Consider the following 20,754-nt stretch of genomic DNA (forward strand, 5'->3'; position numbering starts at 1 on the left):
ATCATACCGTCTATCAACATAAGAAAAAATTTATGTATATGCATATTAAATGTAACCCCTATAATATATCGCTTGTAGCCTAGTTTGTTAAGAGCATCTATTCATGCATCCAAGGTCCTAAGTTCGATCCCCCCTCCGATGTCCTTTCATATACTATAGGGATAGATTAGCTTGTTAAATTAAACTAGTATGCACTGGTGAAAATGTAATTGCTATATTTAGTAGAAAATAGTGTTGGCGTGACTTGTGGACCATTGACTTTCTTTCCTTACACACCAAGGATTCCCATTACAATTATATTTGATCTACTTTAATTCCTGATTTCCTGCTGTAAGTAGAAATATGAATTTATTATTTACTTGCCCATTAAAGTTCCGTTGTATTATAAATATGGCCTTCTACAAGGAGAAGAATACACAGAAAATTCCTACAAACAAATATTCTCATATTAGGTTTCATATTTTAGCATGGTATCAGAGTGGTGATCTTGGAATTGTTGACTGCAGTTTCAAACCCCCGCTTGCCGCTATGGGGGTTGATGATTTTTTACCCCTCATGTCGGTAGCACCACCGACTCTTTCTCTCATTCTCAATCAACCATGGCTGAGTTGAGTGCCCAGGTGGCTCAACTCTTATAGATGTAGACTTTGACCTCGAACCTGATCCTCAATCAGGATCCTATTTTCCCCACTTGACCCCGACCCTGACTACGATGATGACCCTTACCCCAACTCCGATGATGACCCCGACCCTGACTCCTTTGATGACCTTGACTCGAATTTGTCTTTGATTTAGACCCAGATCCCTACTTCAAATCTAACTCTGGCCCCGACTCAAGCTCAGATCCCAACCCGAATTCCTACTAAACCTGTATCGTATGCATCTTCCGTTGCATAGATTATGACTTCTCGACACATGGACGAGATTGTGCATATTGTGGTGATCCGCGTTATACTCGTGAGAATTGTTTTAAATTACATGGCTACCTCGAATGGTGGGCTACTCTCAAAGATCGAACACAATGCGATACGACCAGTAATGGTACTGGTTATGGATTCCATACTTCAAATACGATTGATTCCAGGAGTTGGATAATTGATTCTGGTGCAACTGATCATATGACGTTTGATCCTGATGATTTTCTGAATACTACACAACCCTGACGAACTTGTATTGCTAACGCCAATGGAGTTACTTATCCTATGACAGGAGCTGGCACTATTGCACTCTCATCCTCTTTCTCACTATCTAATAGTTTACTTGTTCCATCTTTATCTAATATATTGATGTCCGTTAGTCAGCTTACTGAACAATTGAATTGTTGTGTACTCATTTACCCAAGTTTTTGTTTGCTTCAGGATATTCACTCTAAGGAGATTCTTGGTCGTGGTACTAGGAGAGGGGGCTATATTATATAGATGACTTCAGTCCCGGCATGGCTAACAGTGTGACACATCCCTTTGATAGCAAACACAAGTAAATCTAGTTGTGGCACTGTCGATTAGGACATTCGTCTTTTAGTTATATGAAGCATCTTATACCATATTTATTCTCAGGTTTCAAGGACTCTGACTTCACATGTGACACTTGTATTTTGGCCAAGAATCACCGTGTGCCCTATCCATTGAGTGCGACCAAGTATACTACTCCGTTTACATTAATTCACTCTAATGTCTAGAGACCTTCACCTGTCGCTGCTCCTTCTAGCGTTCGGTGGTTTGTCACATTCGTAGATGATTGTACACGGATGACATTCTTTATTTGCTGAAGAATAAAAATGAAGTATATTCTCGTTTTCAATTCTTTCACAAACAGATGAAAACTCAGTTCAATGCTCAAATGCATATTTTTTTCTCTTTTCTTAGACAATGGTGGAGAATTTGTTAATCATAACTTTTTGGCTTATTTCCAACAACATGGAATTATCTTTGAGACGACTTATCCTCAGACACCACAATAAAATGGTGTTGCTGAACTAAAGAATCGACATCTTCTCGAAACCACCTGAGCACTTCTGATTGGCACTCATGTTCCTCGTCATCACTGGGATGATGCTATTGTCACCGCAGTTCACCTGATCAACCGCATGCCTTCTAGTGTATTGACCTTTAAAACTCCCTTACAAGTGCTTGCGCAACACAGGCTCATGCCCTCTGTTTTGGCACTTACACATTGAATCTTTGGATGTGTGGCTTTCGTTTATCTCCACAAAATTAATGTAGCAAACTTGATCCCTGTGCGCTTTGTTGTGTTTTGTGGGTTATGCCACTCATCAGAAAGGCTATCGCTGTTATCACAATTCTACCCGACGTACCTATGTCACTTTGGATGTGACCTTTCTGAAATATGAGCTGTTCTTCCATGACCCATCATCCAATTCTACGCTTCAGGGAGAGATACGAAGTGAAGAGCATAATTGGAGCAACTTGGAAAACGAAGAAATTCTCCTTTGTACAAAAATGATCAATCGTCCGAGTCTGGAGCACTAGATTACTCTCTGCTAAAAAGTGATCAATCGCCCATTCATAACGATCAATCGCTTAACCTACCTGATCCCTGTGAAGATGTTTCTGATCCGAGTCCCACACCTACAGACAATACAGAACAATAAGATGAAGACCCCCTCTAACTCAACAGTACCAACAGACCAATCTCCTAAGAATATCTTTGAGGTAATTACTCCTGCTACAGTTGTGAATTTAGAGAATAAATCTATTGGATACCAATTACCTTTCAGGCAGAATCGTGGAAAGTTACCAAATCCTTATTCACCTGATATTGGCAAAACATCAAAGTATCCACTTGCAAATCATGTATCCACTGAGAAGCTGTCTAAACCACTCAAGGCCTTTGTACATAAGTTGTTTGCTATTCATATCCCAACCAAGGTTGTGGAAGTATTTAAAGATCCTAAGTGGGTTCAAGCTATAAAGGAAGAAATAAAAGCTCTTAGGAAGAATCTGACTTGGACACTGGAAACTTTACCACGAGGAAAAAAGACTGTCGGATGTAGATGGGTGTTTACCATAAAACACAATACTGATGGATCTATCGAGCGATACAAGGCAAGACTTGTAGCGAAATGGTACACACAGACTTCTGGTGTAGATTATGAATAAACTTTTGCACCAGTTGCAAAATTGAACACAGTCAGAGTCTTACTGTCCCTCACAGCTAATGTGGATTGACCACTACACCAGTTTGATGTAAATAATGCCTTCCTACATGAAGAACTCATGAAGGAGGTGTATATGGACATTTCTCCTGGATATAATACTACTAAGACTAGAACAATATGCAAATTACGAAATGCGTTGTATGGACTGAAACAGTCACCACATGCATGATTTGGATGGTTCACCATGGCAATGAAGAACAATGGTTTCAGACAGAGTAACTCAAATCATACTTTGTTCTTGAAACATCAGAAAGGGACGGTAACAGCTTTAATAATCTATGTTGATGCCATGATTATCACTGGGAATGATAAACATGAAATATCTCAACTACAAGAATATTCGCTTAAGATTCCTTTGTCTTCTTCGCTTCTCTTTCTCTCTACAAAACAAATTGGAGTAAAAGAACCACACCCGGGGGGTGTTGGCCAAAGGGCCTCCGATGCATAAGTTAGGATGGGTTTTGTAGGAAAACTGGGTGGCCGGAGCCGTGTGTGGTGGCCAGAGCCTTGTGTGAGAGAGAGAAAGAGTATGACGGCTAGGATTTGCGAGAGATAATTTCTACAGAGCTTTAGTAGGAATTTAGACGTACATCAACCCTTGTGCGTAGCCATCTATTTATAGGGGCTTTAAAGGCTAGGGTTTGAGAAGAATAATTTTGTAGATGGAAAGGAATTATTCTTCCTGAATCAAATACATCCCATTTAAATCAGATAACCTCCCACTTAAATTAGTCAACTCCTAATTAGGTCAAATAATTCCTAAATTGATTGGCTTAATTATTTGACCAAGGAGGAGATATTTTGCTTCCACAATGGTCATCTGAATATTGATGGTTTCACAAATGCAGATTGGGCATGAAGTATAACAGATAGGAAATCCACATCCAGTTACTTCACATTCGTGGGAGGTAATTTGGTTACATGGAGAACCAAGAAACAAAAGCTGGTCGCCTTATCCAGTGCAGAAGCCGAGTTCAGAGGTATGACCAAAGGAATTTGTGAACTCATTTGGTTAAAGAGGTTGCTTACTGAACTTGGATATAGACCTACATCTGTAATGAATCTCTTTTGTGACAACAAGGCTGCAATAGCTATTGCACAAAATCTAGTTCAAAATGATTGCACCAAACATGTTGAGGTAGATCGAAGCTATATCAAACAGAAGCTTGAAGCTAAAGTGATTCAGTTTCCTTTTGTAAAGTCCGAGGATCAATTGACGGATATTTTGACAAAGGCAATTTCCAGTAAAGTGTTCCACAATTCACTGGACCAGTTGGGCATTGGAGACATCTATGCACCAACGTGAGGAGGAGTGCTGGCGTGACTTGTGAACCATTGACTTTCTTTCCTTACACACCAAGGATTCCCATTATAATTATATTTGATTTACTTTAATTCATGATTTCCTATTGTAAATAGAAATATGAATTTATTATTTGTTTGCCCATTAAAGTTCCATTGTATTATAAATATGACCTCCTACAAGGAGAAGAATACATAAAAAATTACCACAAACAAATATTCTCATATTAGGTTTCATATTTTAGCAAATAGCATATAATTATTGATTTAGAGTAGACTAACACTTGCTCTTCAACTAAAAAGTTTATTAATAGTTTCAGGTTCTTTAATTTTTTATATATAATATTTGTATTTAAGAAATCTAAATTTGTTTTAAATATTTACAAAGGTTTGCAAACTAACCACTGAGGTCCTTCAAGCCATACAACTTCATCACAAACGAATTAAGAAATTGAGCAATTGCTTTTGTTTTAAAAGTTGAAAAATAAAAGCAAGCGAAATACGACTGAAGTGGTCAACAACAGCTACCCCAGCACATACGGTCTAGTGTTTGTATCATCCCCTTTCTAAACATTTTTGTCAAAAAAAGAAGAAGGTAATTTTCTAAATTGGACTAATAAAATGTGTCTTTTTTGGAAAAGAAATAGGAAGCTGTTGGGTAGCTCTTAGAAAGTAAACTTTCAAATAACGTATAGAACGTATTAACCATTTCTTAAATGGGAGATTCTCCAATAAGTATTTAAGTTAAGAATTGGTTACATATTTAATCTCGGGCATTGGATTGCATTCATTAGATGTGTTGGTAGATTTAATATGCAACATACAAGCAATCCAACAATGGTGATTATAAATATGTAACCAATCCTTAACATAAAATACTAATCGGATAATCTCCCTATGTCTAATACAAACTTATGAAGATATTTGTTAACACAACCTTTTGTGGATTCACACACGCAGATAATAAATATAATGCTTTTTTTTTTTTCCTCAGTCAATCTTCTCAATTACTTGTGAAGAGGGTCGTGATGTAAGACATTAATGCGTGTGTATATATTATATGTATTGATGTTGGCATTCATTTGAAGTAATATATGTCAGCTTGGATAAGATCACTAGTATTCCAGATCACACATTTGTTGTCTGCCCTATCCTTATTCATTCTAGACTACTAGTCATCAATGGAACAGAAAAGAAAAGAGCTAACAATCTTATTCCCACAAATTTGGGATATGTAAACTGGGTTTCGTGGAAATTGCCCACCAGCTGTGAAATTAAGCTTCACTGGAACTTCCCAAATTGAGGTAATTTCCAACAAGTTTATTTCCCTTTATCAAATGAATTAGTCGCTTTTACTTTTTGGAGTCTGCTTAACCGTTTATGCTAGGCTTTGTAACAAAAGAATATTATATTAGCACAAATACTAGTATAAAACTGCAGGGATTGAACTCAATGGACTTACTTGGATGCAGTGCAGCAGCTAGCCAAGTCACTTGGGTATGCAGCCAATGTCTTGCTGCAATACAATTTCAGAGTGAAAAGTTAGACTCTTGCAATGAAGTGAAAAACAATCCATATTGATGGCAGAGAGTTCTGTTAACTTTCTTCTGGAGAAGCTTGCAACCCTATTCGAAAAGGATGTACACCTGTTTGGAGGAGTTCAAGAAGAAGCTGTGTATCTGAGAGGAGAATTGGAAAGGATGAAGGCCTTCCTAAGGATCGCAGACACACTGCAGGAAAGTGATGAGGAACTCAAAGTCTGGGTGAAGCAACTAAGAGATATTTCTCATGAAACTGAAGACATTCTAGATGAATACACTCTTCTCCAGGGGCATGATCATGATCACGGTCGAGGAATATTTGGCTCTTTATACAGGTTGGGTTGCTGTATTAAGAATGCCAAAGCTTGTTACCGTATTGGTTCCGAGTTGCAAGCCATCAACTCAAGAATCAAAGAGATTTGTGAGGTTCACAAGAGACTTCGTCACAAATTCAGAAAGGCTGAACAAGATCCTGGATCCGACGACAGTGCAGGAAATACATGGCAAGACTGTCGAGGAGATGCCCTTCTTTTAGATAAATCTGATCTTGTTGGCCTTAATGAGCCTAAAAATCAGCTGGTGGGGTGGCTATTTAACGGCAGTTCTGGCCGCGAAGTAGTTTCGTTGGCTGGCATGGGAGGAATGGGGAAGACCACCTTGGCCAAGCAAGTCTATGATGACCCAGAAGTGAAGAAACATTTTGAAGTCCGTGCGTGGATCACTGTTAATCGGTCCTTCAAATTTGACGACCTACTCAAAGACATGGTTCAACAACTCTTTAAAGCAATCAGAAGACGAATTCCACAAATCGTGGCAAACATGAATAACTATCAGCTGAAGACAACAATAAAGGAATTGCTGCAAAACCGGAGGTACCTGGTTGTTCTGGATGATGTATGGCATCTATATGAATGGGACGCCATAAAATATGCACTGCCTAGCAATGGTTGTGGCAGCCGAATTATGCTCACTACAAGAAATGCAGATGTAGCCTCCACCACGGGTGTACTATGTGAAGGTAAGGCCTATAACTTAAAGCCCTTACCTCCTCCCGAATCTTGGGATCTTTTTTGCAGAAAGGCATTTCAGTGGAACAAATGCCCTTCTCATTTGGAGGAAATTTGTAAGTACATCTTAAGAAAATGTGAGGGACTTCCCCTTGCAATTGTTGCAATCAGTGGTATGTTGGCAACAAAAGATAAACGTAGAATTGACGAGTGGGATATGGTTCGCCGCAGCCTTGGGGCTGAAATTGAGGGAAATGACAAGCTCAAGGATTTGAAAAAAGTTCTTTCACTCAGCTTTAATGATTTGCCATACTACCTCAAATCCTGCTTCTTGTACCTGAGCATCTTTCCTGAGGATCATCTGATTGAACGAATGAGACTAATCCGGTTATGGGTAGCAGAGGGATTCGTCGAAGCAAAGGAGGGAAAAACACTGGAAGAAGTAGCAGATGACTATCTCCATGAACTCTTGAATAGAAGCCTAATGCAAGTGGCTGCTACTACACCTGATGGCAGGGTCAAAAAATGTCGGATCCATGACCTTTTGCGTGAGATCATCATCCCCAAGTCAAGAGATCAGAATTTCACCACAATTGTGAAAGACCAAAGCTTGCAATGGTTTGAAAGAGCTAGACGCCTATCAATACATAGCACGCTACAAAGTGTTCAGCCTAACAGGTCAGTTTCCCAGTTGCGTTCCCTGTTCATGTTTGGTGCCTCTGAAAATCCATCCATCTCTAAATTATTCCCAAGTGGTCTTAGGCTGCTAAATGTGTTAGACTTGCAAAACTCACCTTTGGAAAAATTTCCAGTTGAAGTTTTGGACTTGTATTGTTTGAAATATCTGAGCTTGAGGGAAACAAAGGTAAAAACTGTTCCCAGATCTATTGGGAGGCTTCAGAGTCTAGAAACTCTAGATCTTAAGCATTCCAATGTCAACCAACTTCCGGTTGAGATCCTGAAGCTCCAGCGTTTACGCCATCTTCTGGTATATCAACATGAATTTGTATCTTACGAACATTTTCATTCAAAAAAAGGTTTTAAAGTCATGTCAAACATAGGAGTTTTGCAAGCATTACAGAAGCTTTGTTTCATAGAAGTAAACCAAGATGGGGGCACCATAATAAGAGAGCTTGGGAAGCTAAATCAACTTAGGAGGTTAGGCCTCTTAAAATTGAGAAAAGAAGATGGGAAGGCTCTATGTTCATCTATTGAAAAGCTGACGAATCTTCGCGCCCTGTCTATAGCTTCAGTCGAAGAAGACGAGATCATTGATCTTCAACATCTACCTTCTCCTCCTTTGTTGCTTCAGCGGCTGTATATGAAAGGACGTTTGGACACATTACCCCACTGGATTCCTTCTCTTCCCAGCCTAGTCAGATTGTCTTTGAAATGGAGTCAGTTGAAGGATGATCCACTCATATATCTGCGATACATTCCAAATCTTGTTCAACTTGAATTATGTCAAGCATTCCTTGGCGACAGATTGTGTTTCAGGGCTGATGGGTTTAGAAAGTTGAAGATTTTAAGCATGGATAAATTTGATGAACTGAGATGCATAGAAGTGGAGATGGGTGCAATGGCTTCTCTTGAGAAGCTAAGCATCCAACGCTGCAAGCTTCTGGAGAATGTGCCATCAGGGATTGAACATTTAACGAAGCTGAAAGTTCTCGAGTTTTCTGATATGCCGGTGGATTTGATGAAGACGATTAGGACAGACGGAAAAGATAACTGGAAAGTCTCCCACATTCCAGAAGTTTATTCAACTTACTGGAGAGAAGGTGGCTGGGAAGTCTACTCCATAGAGAGCATGACTGATGGGGAGTACTGTCCCCTGCCCAGCAATCCCTTCAGCCATGAACTTCAAACTCGTTGGAAGTCCTGGAAATGATACTTGTGCTGCGACTGGGAATGGGAATGGGGTGATACATATCCTTGTAAATACGTCGTAAATACGATTATATATACTTGTATCTGTAATTAATACTTGTAAATTAATATGTAATGTAGTTGGGTCCAGGATCAGAGAGATTACCTGTGGCTGGTAGTTATAAACTGGTAGGTCTGTATAGCATATGGCACAACTTGTACAAATTAAAATGGGAGTGAAGCTGCAGTGATCTGTAAATAGTATTAGTATCTGATTGTTTCTCCAATTTCATTTCCCATGCAACTTAGCAACTCAATCCCATCAGTATCTCCACTGTAACAACTCAATCCCAACGTCCTAGCAACAATTTGCCTGCCTGAGCAAGATGACTGCTTGTCACTTGCGAATTGTTTCTGTGCTCTGGCCCTTTCACTCAATATTTCTTTCAGTCTTTCAATCGCACCTTTAAATTACAGGCACTGATTAGTATTAAGTTTCTACCAGTAATACTTGGATTTGGAACGCTCTTACAAAACATGCCAAAATATACATTTTCTACAGTACCGTACCACCTCTCTCAACTTGAGGTTGAGGCTGTCATATTATAGTTCATATCCAATAGTACCAAAATAACCAGTTGAAGCTACATTTCTTTTTCTTTAAGGAGAAATTTGATCATTACAAAGGTAATATGGAATCGTATCTATTATCCACCGATACCTGTCAAAATTTTCCAACTGAGTAACCAGTGCCGGTGTATCAAAAAATTTCCAGCTGAGGGTCTAACCGTCTAAAGAATGACCGTACCTAACTCTGCCACCAGACTTTGCACTCTACAGCTGATGACAACTGTTTGCGTGTCTACTGTTGATACATACAAATATACAAAAAAATTAACCAAACGGGCACAAGACCTTTTATGATAGGTTATCTCCTAAATATGTGAACACCCTTTTCTTAAACACTCGAGCTAGGTCTACAATTTCAGACTCCCGCATCTGCCTTGCAGTGCCATCAAACTTGTCACATATCTGGTCTTTCCTGGACAACCTGTTTGCAACATCGATGGTCAAGCTGGCCATGTCTCTGCTCTTTGTTAATAAACGCAAGACAGTAGCAGAATACGTCGGGTTTGATACCAGCCTGTTAAGTAGTATTAGAGCCTCCCGCATCAGCAAGGTCCTAAACAACAATGCCCTCACAATATAAGCAAACAATTAAGAGATAGATAGGCCATTTTTTTCATGTAGATATACAGATATTGAACGTACTCCACAGAGCACATGACATGCATTCCTTGCAAGATGCAGAAAGAAGCCTGGAAGAAAATCTCAGTTCTCATAAATTATGCGGGATAGCCTTTATTCAACTGTTAAAATGTACTAGAATGTGGGTACAATTGTTCATATGGTTAGTAAATGGCATTTGAATTTGTACAAGCATTCAAGTAATGCTATTTGTACACACTAAATTGACCACATTATGTGGCAGCTTAAATGTTTATGCCGTGTCAATTAAAATGAAAACTGTTTTTTATTTTTTCATTGTCATTTATTAGGATTCTAATTAATTCTTTTTTGTTTTTAACCTCCTCCTGTCTCTTCTAATCTCCCCGACTTTTCTTCTCCTCCATTCACTGATCCCATCCATGGCTATTGCAATGACCAATAAAATGAAATTGTTTCATTGGAGAAAACGATCCAACAGAAGAAAGACAATTAACAAGCATCCTTTCATGCCAACCGAGTAACCTCTTGCCTCTCTGATGACTCATAGCATTTAAACTAAAATGATTTTTCAGTTGTATGGATCTACTATATCAACAACTCAACCCAGCCCACTTGTCTATCTACATCATTGATTCCGGTAAGTATAGCCTTTGGTGCTTGATGCAGAAAAGAAAGACCAGTGCCAAGGAGTAATACGAACAAACAAAAAAACCATAAATCATGGATGAGATAAGAGCAAGGAGATGAAAATTCGAAGATATCATAGGAGAGAGGAGTGAGGGTCAGAGAGGAAAAGGTGAAAGATTATAAAAAAAATACCCTAAATTAATAAAAGACAATTAAAGAAAAAAATACAGTTGTCCATTTTAATTGACATGACATGAACACATAAGCTGCCACATAAGGTGGTCTGTTAAATGTGGTCAAAGGTGTGTACTAAGCAATATTCTTTGCCTTCTGTTTTTTAGCACACAAATTGAACTACAATGAAGTCAACACCAATAATAACAATACAACAAGTAATTATGAACTCATTTCAATGTCAGAAGAAGGAAAAAGGGAAATCAGGAACAGAGAAGACAGAAGGGGTAGGTGAAACTGCATTACCAGAACCATGATATCACCAAATAACTATGAGATATTTAGTGGCACTTACAATGAAAGTAGAATACAGAAAAATAGAACTCGGCAAAGTAATGCCCAAGAAAAGAATGTTTGATTCTTGCATCTGAGTAAAAATAAGAGAATATAAAATTCAAGGGCATCCAGAAACCTCTTACTCATCAATTACCTCTCTTTGAAAACCTGTGCATGATCAGCATTAACTGCGACTTCTATATCTACCTCTGATATCAAAACTTGTAAAATCAACATTAGAAAGTTTGTATCTTGATAGAGCTTGTAACCCACAAGTATTTCGAAGCCAGATTTTTCAGATGAGGATAGGAAAGCCAGCAAAAGAATAGAATTTCTGCGAAGTTTCAGTCCCTGAAAATACAATAACAAGAAAGGAGTTGATATATTGAAATACATATTACTAAACATAAACCTTTAACTAAGGTTTGAGGGTTTATGAGATGGGACAGAAGCACCTCCACCTTCTCCTGTGTAACTCAAAAGGCCCTGAAGCCCTCCAGTGAATCAAAAATACATAAACTGGGAACTGAAGATAGAATGATATAAGATTGGAAAAACAAAAAGTTAAATATAGAAGGCGATCCCACTGTACGGTATACCACACATGACAGGGGTGGGAAACAAAGTTCTTAATGCCATTCAGACAGAGGTGAGGCCAAAATATGGTTATTGATGAAGCATATGCAATGCAACTAAATTTTTTTACTTTAACAAGCAGAGATTTTAATCAAGGATCCTTTCAAAAGACTTTTCAAACCTCTCAGATTATAAAGATACCTTTCTCTTGACTTTGACAGCAAAACAGACATTTCGAATTGACAATCAGGCAACAAAATAAAATCCCAGCTCAACTTTTAACACGAAATGCAGCATTATCTACAAAGAAATAACACAAATAGAAGGCCTAAATGCATGATGATTCACTTTTTAATTTACATTACCATCCTATTCCATACAGGACTGAATAAAGTTTGTTGTCTATGATAAGGTTTAAAGCCTGTAGATGAGGCTTCTATTCTCTTTTGAACAAAAGCTACAACGATAGTTTGCAAGTAACATGAATGGGTGGGGACCATTTCAGGAATAGGTGCACGATTAGAAATTCGAACAGAGACTACCTGGAAATACTTTAGTGCACATGCAACCAATGTAACATAAGTTCTGTGAAACCAAAAGCAATTAGTATGGCAACTAAAAGATAACACATCACTCAGTCTCATCTCTAGTGACTCCACATAGATTAGTATGGCAAGTCATTTTCTAATACAAGTTTATGTCGGCATGCACAAGTGTGGTCTCTTGTGACCCTACACATATAAATACGGCAGGTCATTTTCTACTACAGTTTTTTTTCCATAGGAGAACAGGTCAATCTACACACTAATATATCTACAAGCAGAGCAAAAAAATAAATTACTTCAAGAAAAGTGTACACCTGAAATGGAGAGAAAAGCAGGGGGGATGCCTACCTGTAAACCATTTCCACAGCAAGCTATACAATCTGCCAATCCTTGAAGGATCATACTATATTTCTGGTAAGCTGAAGCATCTCCTACATCACCATCCATAGCACCAGCACCCTTCCCATCTTTATAATATGAACAGAACTTGACCAGTATTTTAGGACCTTCAAATCAGCAAAGAAACATAAGGTGTTCAGGGTTTAAGACAGGCAAGGAAGCTGAGTTGTGCAGAGTGGTAGGCTGCTCAAGGCTAGCTCTAATAAAATAAGATCTTCAGGCTTCACACAACCAAAAATAAACAAGCAGTAGAAGGCTACCAGTTAGAGGGGAAAAAATAGCTTAAAAAGCAATGTTTAAACAATGGACTGAACCTAAAACAGAACAGTACCAGCAAACAGAAAGGTTTAAGGTCATAGAAAGTTATGAACGCATATAATGTGCACTATACAGTGAGAACGTTAAATTCTTGGTGTGCTCTCTTGCTTCACTCATTGTCATCTTGGCACAATTTCTTTTTATGTTTCCATCAGTTTTGTCATGACGAGGGGGGGGCCAATTTTCTAATACAAGTTTATGCCGGCATGCATAAGTGTGGTCTCTTGTGACCCTACACATATAAATATGACCGGTCATTTTCTACTACAGTTTTATTCTACATGGTACATGCATCCATTGTTTGTGGATGGTGGTCAGTATGCATTTTTTGTATGTGCATGGTTCATGGAATTTGGTGCATTGGTTTGTGATATGCATGGACGGTGCAATGCATCTAGAGGCTTCTTCCATAGCTATAAAAAGGGAGGTTTGTTCTCATCTAGAGGATTCTTGTACTTGTATTTCTCTCATAGTGAAGGTGGTAACACTCTGTGGACATAGGTAGGTTTTTGCCAAACCACATTAAATTCTTGGTGTACTCTCTCGTTTCACTCATTGTCATCTTGGTGCAGTTTCTTTATCTTTCCATGGTTTTGTTGTGATGAGGACTAATTTTCCGAACAATTTGTACATTGAAGAAACAGAAGAATTGTGCATGGAACACTTAATTCAAGATGAAATGTATGAAACTCCAAAATCGAAAATTACAAAAAGTTTTGGAATATATAAGGATTTTTTAAAGCTATAGTGGAGAGGGATGGAGGGATGGAGGTATTATAGGACAAACTCTACAATGTAATAATCAGAGTTTGGTTGTTTGGTTGTTCGGTTGCCTTTTCCTTTTCTTTTTTTCTTTCATTGATTCTTTGTTACATTATGAGGTGGATATCTTGTCCACTTTGATAGTACTCTGTTTCGCTATCAATAAATTTATGTTTCTTAAAAAAATAAACGAAACTACACGTAGTTCCACTAAGCAATAATACCAATTACAATCACTATAAGCTCCAACTCCATGCAATTATTGTAAAAACAAAACAAAATACAAAACGAATAAACTAAACTGATGTGAACTTACAATTCAGTAGCATATATAGAAGTTGCACGGCTTGTATTCGCACCTCAAAACCAGCTGCTTTTGTAAGCAAATGTGAAAGAGTTTCAAATACCAGTGTCTGGCCAAACCTGCCTCCAATGGGATTCCATCAGAAAATGAGGAAAAGTAGCAGTATAGAAATCTCAACAAAAAAGGAAATTTTGATTCTTACTTTTCCCTCTCAATAAAGGGATTACTTCTCATTATAATCATATTCATAATAGAGACTGCTTCTAGCCTTACACCTGGTTTTGAATTCTTCATGGCAGTTTGTAGGATCACCTCAAAGAGAGAAACCCAGTCTATATGAGAAAACAAAGTTGCAATGCCATTATTCCAAATTCCATTCTTGCTTTGAGTTTCGGGATACGAAAATTTCATTCCAGGTGAGCATGCATAAGACATCTGATCCATGTTCACACAAAACAAGGCTCTTTTATTTGCACCTTCAGATCCATGAGGATTTACAATCTTGTTTCTACAGTGAAGTCCTTCAATCATGACATTGACCCTGAGTAGAGTGCACTGGAAAAATCAAATCAAAGTTGATAAGCATGCGAACACACAAAAACTTAACTTAGTTGCTTCATTTACATTGCCAAGGGGCAGATAGGAAAACTTAACTTAGTTGCTTCATTTACAAAACACACAAATATACATTTAAGTGAACCCACATCTCTTCAAATCTCCAACCCATTACGGTGGTAGCAGGGATGGCACATTAGCAATCACATCTGTTCATCTCTTCTTTTTATCCTTTTTTCAGAAAATAATTGTTTATATACGTGCTAACGCTTTTTACGTACTTCTTTCTGTAAAAGGGCTATGGCACCCTACATATTTTTATATTAGTTCCTTGTAGACATATGATGAACACTAAATTATGATACTCTAAAGTAGAATCATTTTTTAAAAAAGCACAGTCAATGGGGATCACTCAATCAGCAATACAATCACAGAGGTTTCTCGCTCCTGCAAAATCAAACTGGAATACAGAAAGAGCAAATGAGAGAGAGTATGTTATATACCTTCCCTCGAATTGCCTTTCCAGACTAATCAGGTGCTTCAGATACACATGCAGTATATGTAGAGACGCCTGAACAATGATAACCTATGCCAAAAATAACTGATTCACCAAAAAAAAAAAAAAAAAAAAAAACCAAACTGAAAGAGTTTAAGGAAATAACTAGCATACTGAACTTATGAAACTTCATTCAATGGTGACATACAATAGTGGACTTACAAAATGATATCAAAAATTAGAGGGCCTTGCAAGCAGGAATATTCTGACAAACAAAACTTATCATGTTGTAATACTGTACGACAAAATTAGAGCAAGGCAATGGGGTTCCAAATGCAATTATGAGAACATAAAGTATTAAATAATTTAACAAAAGAAAAAGTTATCAATCTTAAAATTTGTATCAACAGTTGAAGATGTAAAGATGTCAATGGTGCCAAAATTGATGGCAGCTACCCATTTGTCTCTAAAAATATATGGAATTAGCAGTACGATATTAAATTTTTAATGATAGCTCTTAGAAACACTTCAAGTTTCTAAGATCACAAGCATTACAAGTATAAAATCCATATGGAAGTAAACTACACACCAACAACAATTGCTTCTGGAACAAGGCTTAGCTGAGTTGAGCTTACTAAGGAGGCAAAAGTATATGTGAGACCATATTGGTGGCACCTCCCTCCATGGTGGAGGGTACGGGCTAGGCACTAAAGTTAAAAGACAAACAACGGATGGAAAGAAAGTAGCCCTCACCCTAGCCATAAAACCTTCGAAGTAATTAGTAAAATTGTTATAAAAAAAAGTTTTAAGGGTTAAGAAAACTAAGAAATTGAAACAAAAAAGGAAAATAATTACAGAAATAGAGGAATTGTGTGGTGCAGCCTTTGACTAAAGTTTGCATGTCTGTGTCACTCCTTAACCAATGAAAACAACATTAGAAAACTTCCACCAGTCAAATTTCGTTTCAATGTTACCTCACCCTGTGCAATAAACATACACGAGTCATAGCAATTGTCAAGTTTAAAATCTATTGTGTTGGTTTCTCATAGAGCAGACGGAATTTGGAGTTTGAAGCCTTCAGGATTTTTTTTCATGTAAATCATTCTCAAAGCACCTTCTGGACAATCCCTCTATTCCTTCTATCTTCACACCTTCCCATGTGATTTGGAGAAGTTCTGGGAAGATGTGCTATGTGGCAGATTTTTGGTTAGTGTGGGTGGAAAGAAATAGGAGAGTCTTTTATAATCTTAAGGGTGATGAGATAGATCAGTTATGGGATCAGATTCTGTTTTGGGCATCCTTGTGGGCATCTACTTCATCAGAGTTTAGGGAGTTTACCCTTCATTTTATCTATTTGTATTGGAAAGCAGCAGTACCGTAGAGATATTATTTCAAGTGAAATGTGGTAGAGTGGTGTCTTAGTATAAAGGTTCTGATTGCTGTATTTTTGGTGGATTTCTTGTTCACCGATTGTACATATTGGTTTTTAAATAAAATTGTTGTTTCCTATAAATAAATAAAACAATGTCATTAATACCAATACATTTAAAATCCCCAACACCAATATTTTTAAAATCATGGACCTATCACATCCTAACAGACAACTACAGACTTTCAATTTTAGTAAGTCAATATCAGTAATCAACATCCCCAAACATATCAGGTGGATTTAACTCAATTCAATTTTCTATTAATTAATTTGATCGTCCAACTTAGATGAAGTTCCATGCCAAGCTAATCCAAAACTACAGGCTAGCTTAAATAAAAGAGATTAAGGAGTATTCCTTGAAGAGTACATCCTCTAGGAAGTAAAACCATAATTATATTACCCAGCGTATCAAAAGTTTCTTAAATCAAACATACCGAAAATGCATCTTATTGAACAGTATGTGATCCCAACTCCCAATCCATAGAGTAAACTGAATCTAGAGTAATGTCAATTTACTCAAACTACACGTTGGTGGATAACAAAAATAAAAGTAGAACATCTATGAAATTGTAGCAAGAAGTCAAAGCATATCAATTCACCAACTTACATTTTCAAGACCACAGAGGTTGACTAATGGTTGAAATAAATCCTCCAACTTTACCATCCCACTTTTAGCCTGCAAAAAGAACAATCAACAGATACAAAATACTCATATCCAAGTTAAAACGAAAAAGGAATAACATCTCCGCAACACTATATGAATGGATTTTCTAATTCTTTTTCCTTGTTTTTTTCTTTAAGTTCCACTGCACATGTATGGCATAAAGATTAAAGGTTAAATAAAGTAGCAAAATAAGACTTGGCCTGTAGAAGAGAACTTAGCTCAATCACCATAAGCAGTTCTACCACCGAAGAAAAAGAAAAAAGAAAAAAGAAAAAAAATAATCTGTACTGTTACAGACAACTTGATACGGTAAGACATGGTGTCCCTTATAAAACTATCCCTTAAATATAAGTTTAACAATGATACACAGATTTTACTATTTATTTGGTTATGAAACAAAAACATTGTGAGAAGGCCCCTCATGTATTGTGCATCAACCCATGCCCACGAAATACATATAAAGATGAAATAAACAAATTCCAACAGAATGTATGATGACCAGATAGATTGGCCTGTTCATTACTTCACTTGACAATTAGTGCACAAGGTGGAATAACACTAGGATCTAATGTGACTAACACCCTTTTTTTAAATAGAAGAGGCTAACACCACCTTTAAATCTACAACTTCCTTGTTTCTAGCCATAAATTCTTTCTGAAATAGTCAAACAATCCAATGAAGATGGATCTCCATGTCCAAACTAAAAGAAAAATGATTACAACACAGAAGCAAACATCATTCATCCTCCCTCCTAATCCCTTCCCAACCATTTAACAAATAATGATCTTTTTGAGGTTGTCATGAAAATCTTGGAGCAAATTCTGATCATTATCAGCACATCTAAGTTTCACCAGAAGTTTCAAGTTATATTTTTGCACTTGCCTTGTAATCTAGGGTAGTAAATTAATAAATTATAGAGTCTCGAGATTTTTCCTGTTTAAACAGTTATATGAAATTACATAATCAAAGAATACCTTGGTCAAGACAGAATAAAGATGAGACACCATTTCAGCTTCTGGAGTATGAGTATGAGACATTTGTGAATGGTACTTTGAAGCTGCAATAGAAGAGCTATCATCTCCCAGCTTGTCCATTGTTAATTTGGACGACATTTTCATACCAATGCACCCAAAAAGAAAATGGAAATCTGTTTGACAATCCATAAGCAAATTGCAAATTAGATTTCTTCCCAATTCTTGCTCATTTGGAGAGCCCCAGATAGCTAGTAATTTCTTGGAGAGGTCATCATATGTCTGCAGATCATCATGTGAGAGTGCTTGGGGAACAGCACCAATTTCATCAGTTTGAACGCCTGTGGCTTTAGAGGTTCGCACATCTAGCACAAATCACCATAAATAAAGACAGATGTCAGAAAATACAGCAAAAATAAATTGAAGATGATCTCCAACTTATCTCACCAGCATTAATACGAGGGCCAGGCTGATCACTTGAACACATTGCAGATTGAAATTGTCGAGAAACCTCATGATTGACCAGGACATCTCCAGATTTCCTGCTGCCATGGGACCTTAAGATAATATGGAACATAAGATAATGTAAAGCACCCCTTCAGCGTGATTAGTTTAATATACAACAGGCAGCAGATTGAAAATATCACTGGTTTATACTTGCACCATGTAAGGCCAATGCCATGCGACAAAGAAAAAGTTTCTACTTACAAATTTGTACTCTCAGAGTTCCTAGCAGCTGCATCTTTCTTTTCATTCATTGAAGTTACAAGTCTAAGCTGTTTATCTTTTTTGTCATTTTCCTTCCTTAGTTCAGAGGACTCTTTTTCCTGCAAGTATAGGACAATTCATTGCATATAGATACTTTCATAAGAAATAAATCCCAAATACCGAAATGCCATGATGGAAAATAAAGAGAAAAATCAATGGATTGAGAAACTGGATACTATCAGAAACAGAAACTGAATGCTCTTCATAAAGTTGTTAAATATACCATCTAGGGTGACGACGTAAAAAGTATAAATAAAAGCTACACGGAGCACCTCATTCTCCCCATACCAACATCAAATTTTCTGAAACTAAAATAAAATAGCTTGTGGTATAATAAAGTTCGGAATATAAGACAACATTAAGTTTGGATTGCTTCCCATTATAGAACTCAGCCAAAGATAACATGCACATCACTCTAAGTATACATCCTGAAAACACAAATGCAAACACACGCACACAAACGAAAAGGAGAAGAATATAAATCATCTGTTATTGCCAATTTTTAAACCATAAAAAGCTCACTTAGGTATGAACATGTAATTCCAACTGTTAAGTACAGAAAACTGTATAATGACAATATTTTTCTTTTCAAAACCAATGAACAAGACTAAAATGCATAACACTACAGAAAAAGTTCACCAATTTGAAGACTTCTACCAAAACTACATTATAGTATGACTTGGAATAACTACAGCACAAGCAAACCAACGACAAAAGCACTAACAGCAATAGTGAAATTGCAGTAACAAATAAACGTACCAAATGCAAAAGCTTCTCCGAGACATGTCCTAGCTCCCTCTGCAATTAAGATTCATCAAACTTTGATTAAAAAACAAAGACAACAAAACTTCTACTTATTCTTCGAACCCAGGTCAGAAATCAAAGTATAAGCCGAAAATCCAGACATAACATACAATTCAAACGAAAATTAAGGACTTTAAGATGCAGAACGATTCTAGAGAAGAAGAAAAACTGTTTCCTTGGCATCTATTTTCCTTCATTTTAGGGACCATTTGAGTTAAAAACCCTTTTGTTAGCAACCAAACAAAACATAAATCTCTTGATCAACTATGGCCAATGCCACATAAATATGAACACTAACACACCCAATTTGTTACATATTAATAAACCATCGATTTTTAAAAATTTAAACAAAAAACGGTATTTACTTTTCATGTATACATATAAATATATACAGCTATGCAATGAAGCCCTAACCTTCAAGCGGGCAATTTCGAGTTCTTTCTCAAGCTCAGGGCAGCTACTGGAAGAAGAAGGAGGAGGAGGAGGAGGAGGAGGAGCAGAATGGGAAATGCCATTGGAAGAGGACCTCTGAGTGAGCTCTCGCGGAGGGGAGTAGGTAATGGCCCTAATGGGATTGGAGTGAGAAGAAGACGGCAGCAAATTGGGGGGTTGAGGAGGAGGTTTGGGAGGTTTGGGGTGCTGAGAAGAGAGGGCTTGCTCTTCTACTTGGATCAATTGCTCCAAGAAATCTGTGTCCCAGTCTTCTTCTAATCGCTCTTCGCTCATCGTCTTCACTCTTCTGCACACACTCAATTTTCAAACCACTCACAAACTCAAACTTTATGCGTCGATGATCGTTTGAGTTGGAGTAACTACAGGCAAGAGACTTTTCATAAGGCAAAGCCACCCTCCCGTAAGGGTTCTTTGTTTCATCTTTTTCGCTGCTTGGTTGAGCTGTT

The 20,754-nt window shown here is 37.4% G+C and overlaps 2 protein-coding genes across 6 annotated transcripts; one reads left to right on the forward strand and one right to left on the reverse strand.

Moving 5' to 3' along the window:
* The first annotated feature begins 5,661 nt into the window (after window positions 1-5,661).
* Window positions 5,662-9,201, forward strand: LOC117628744 (disease resistance protein RPM1-like). 2 transcript variants are annotated; one of them, XM_034361259.1, is made up of 2 exons: window positions 5,662-5,784; window positions 5,953-9,201. In XM_034361259.1, exon 2 carries the CDS (start codon window positions 6,061-6,063, stop codon window positions 8,917-8,919), a length of 2,859 nt encoding a protein of 952 aa, XP_034217150.1. In that variant the 5' UTR covers window positions 5,662-5,784; window positions 5,953-6,060; the 3' UTR covers window positions 8,920-9,201. The 2 variants fall into 2 exon arrangements, with proteins under 2 accessions (XP_034217150.1, XP_034217151.1); XM_034361260.1 differs by having other exon boundaries at window positions 5,767-5,784; window positions 5,958-9,201.
* Window positions 9,202-9,459: 258 nt separating this feature from the next.
* Window positions 9,460-20,754, reverse strand: LOC117628809 (protein SENSITIVE TO UV 2). Of its 4 annotated transcripts, none has more exons than XM_034361337.1 (12): window positions 20,270-20,754; window positions 19,811-19,849; window positions 18,992-19,110; window positions 18,731-18,825; window positions 18,287-18,648; window positions 17,256-17,324; window positions 15,227-15,309; window positions 14,371-14,709; window positions 14,181-14,287; window positions 12,734-12,891; window positions 11,419-11,615; window positions 9,460-10,080 (listed from the first exon to the last, which is right to left on the reverse strand). In XM_034361337.1, exons 1-12 carry the CDS (start codon window positions 20,579-20,581, stop codon window positions 9,816-9,818), a joined length of 2,145 nt encoding a protein of 714 aa, XP_034217228.1. In that variant the 5' UTR covers window positions 20,582-20,754; the 3' UTR covers window positions 9,460-9,815. The 4 variants fall into 4 exon arrangements, with proteins under 4 accessions (XP_034217228.1, XP_034217227.1, XP_034217225.1 ...); XM_034361336.1 differs by having other exon boundaries at window positions 18,731-18,828; XM_034361334.1 differs by having other exon boundaries at window positions 18,731-18,840.

This window comes from Prunus dulcis, chromosome 5 (genome assembly GCF_902201215.1).
Source record: "Prunus dulcis chromosome 5, ALMONDv2, whole genome shotgun sequence".
Lineage (NCBI taxonomy): Eukaryota > Viridiplantae > Streptophyta > Magnoliopsida > Rosales > Rosaceae > Prunus > Prunus dulcis.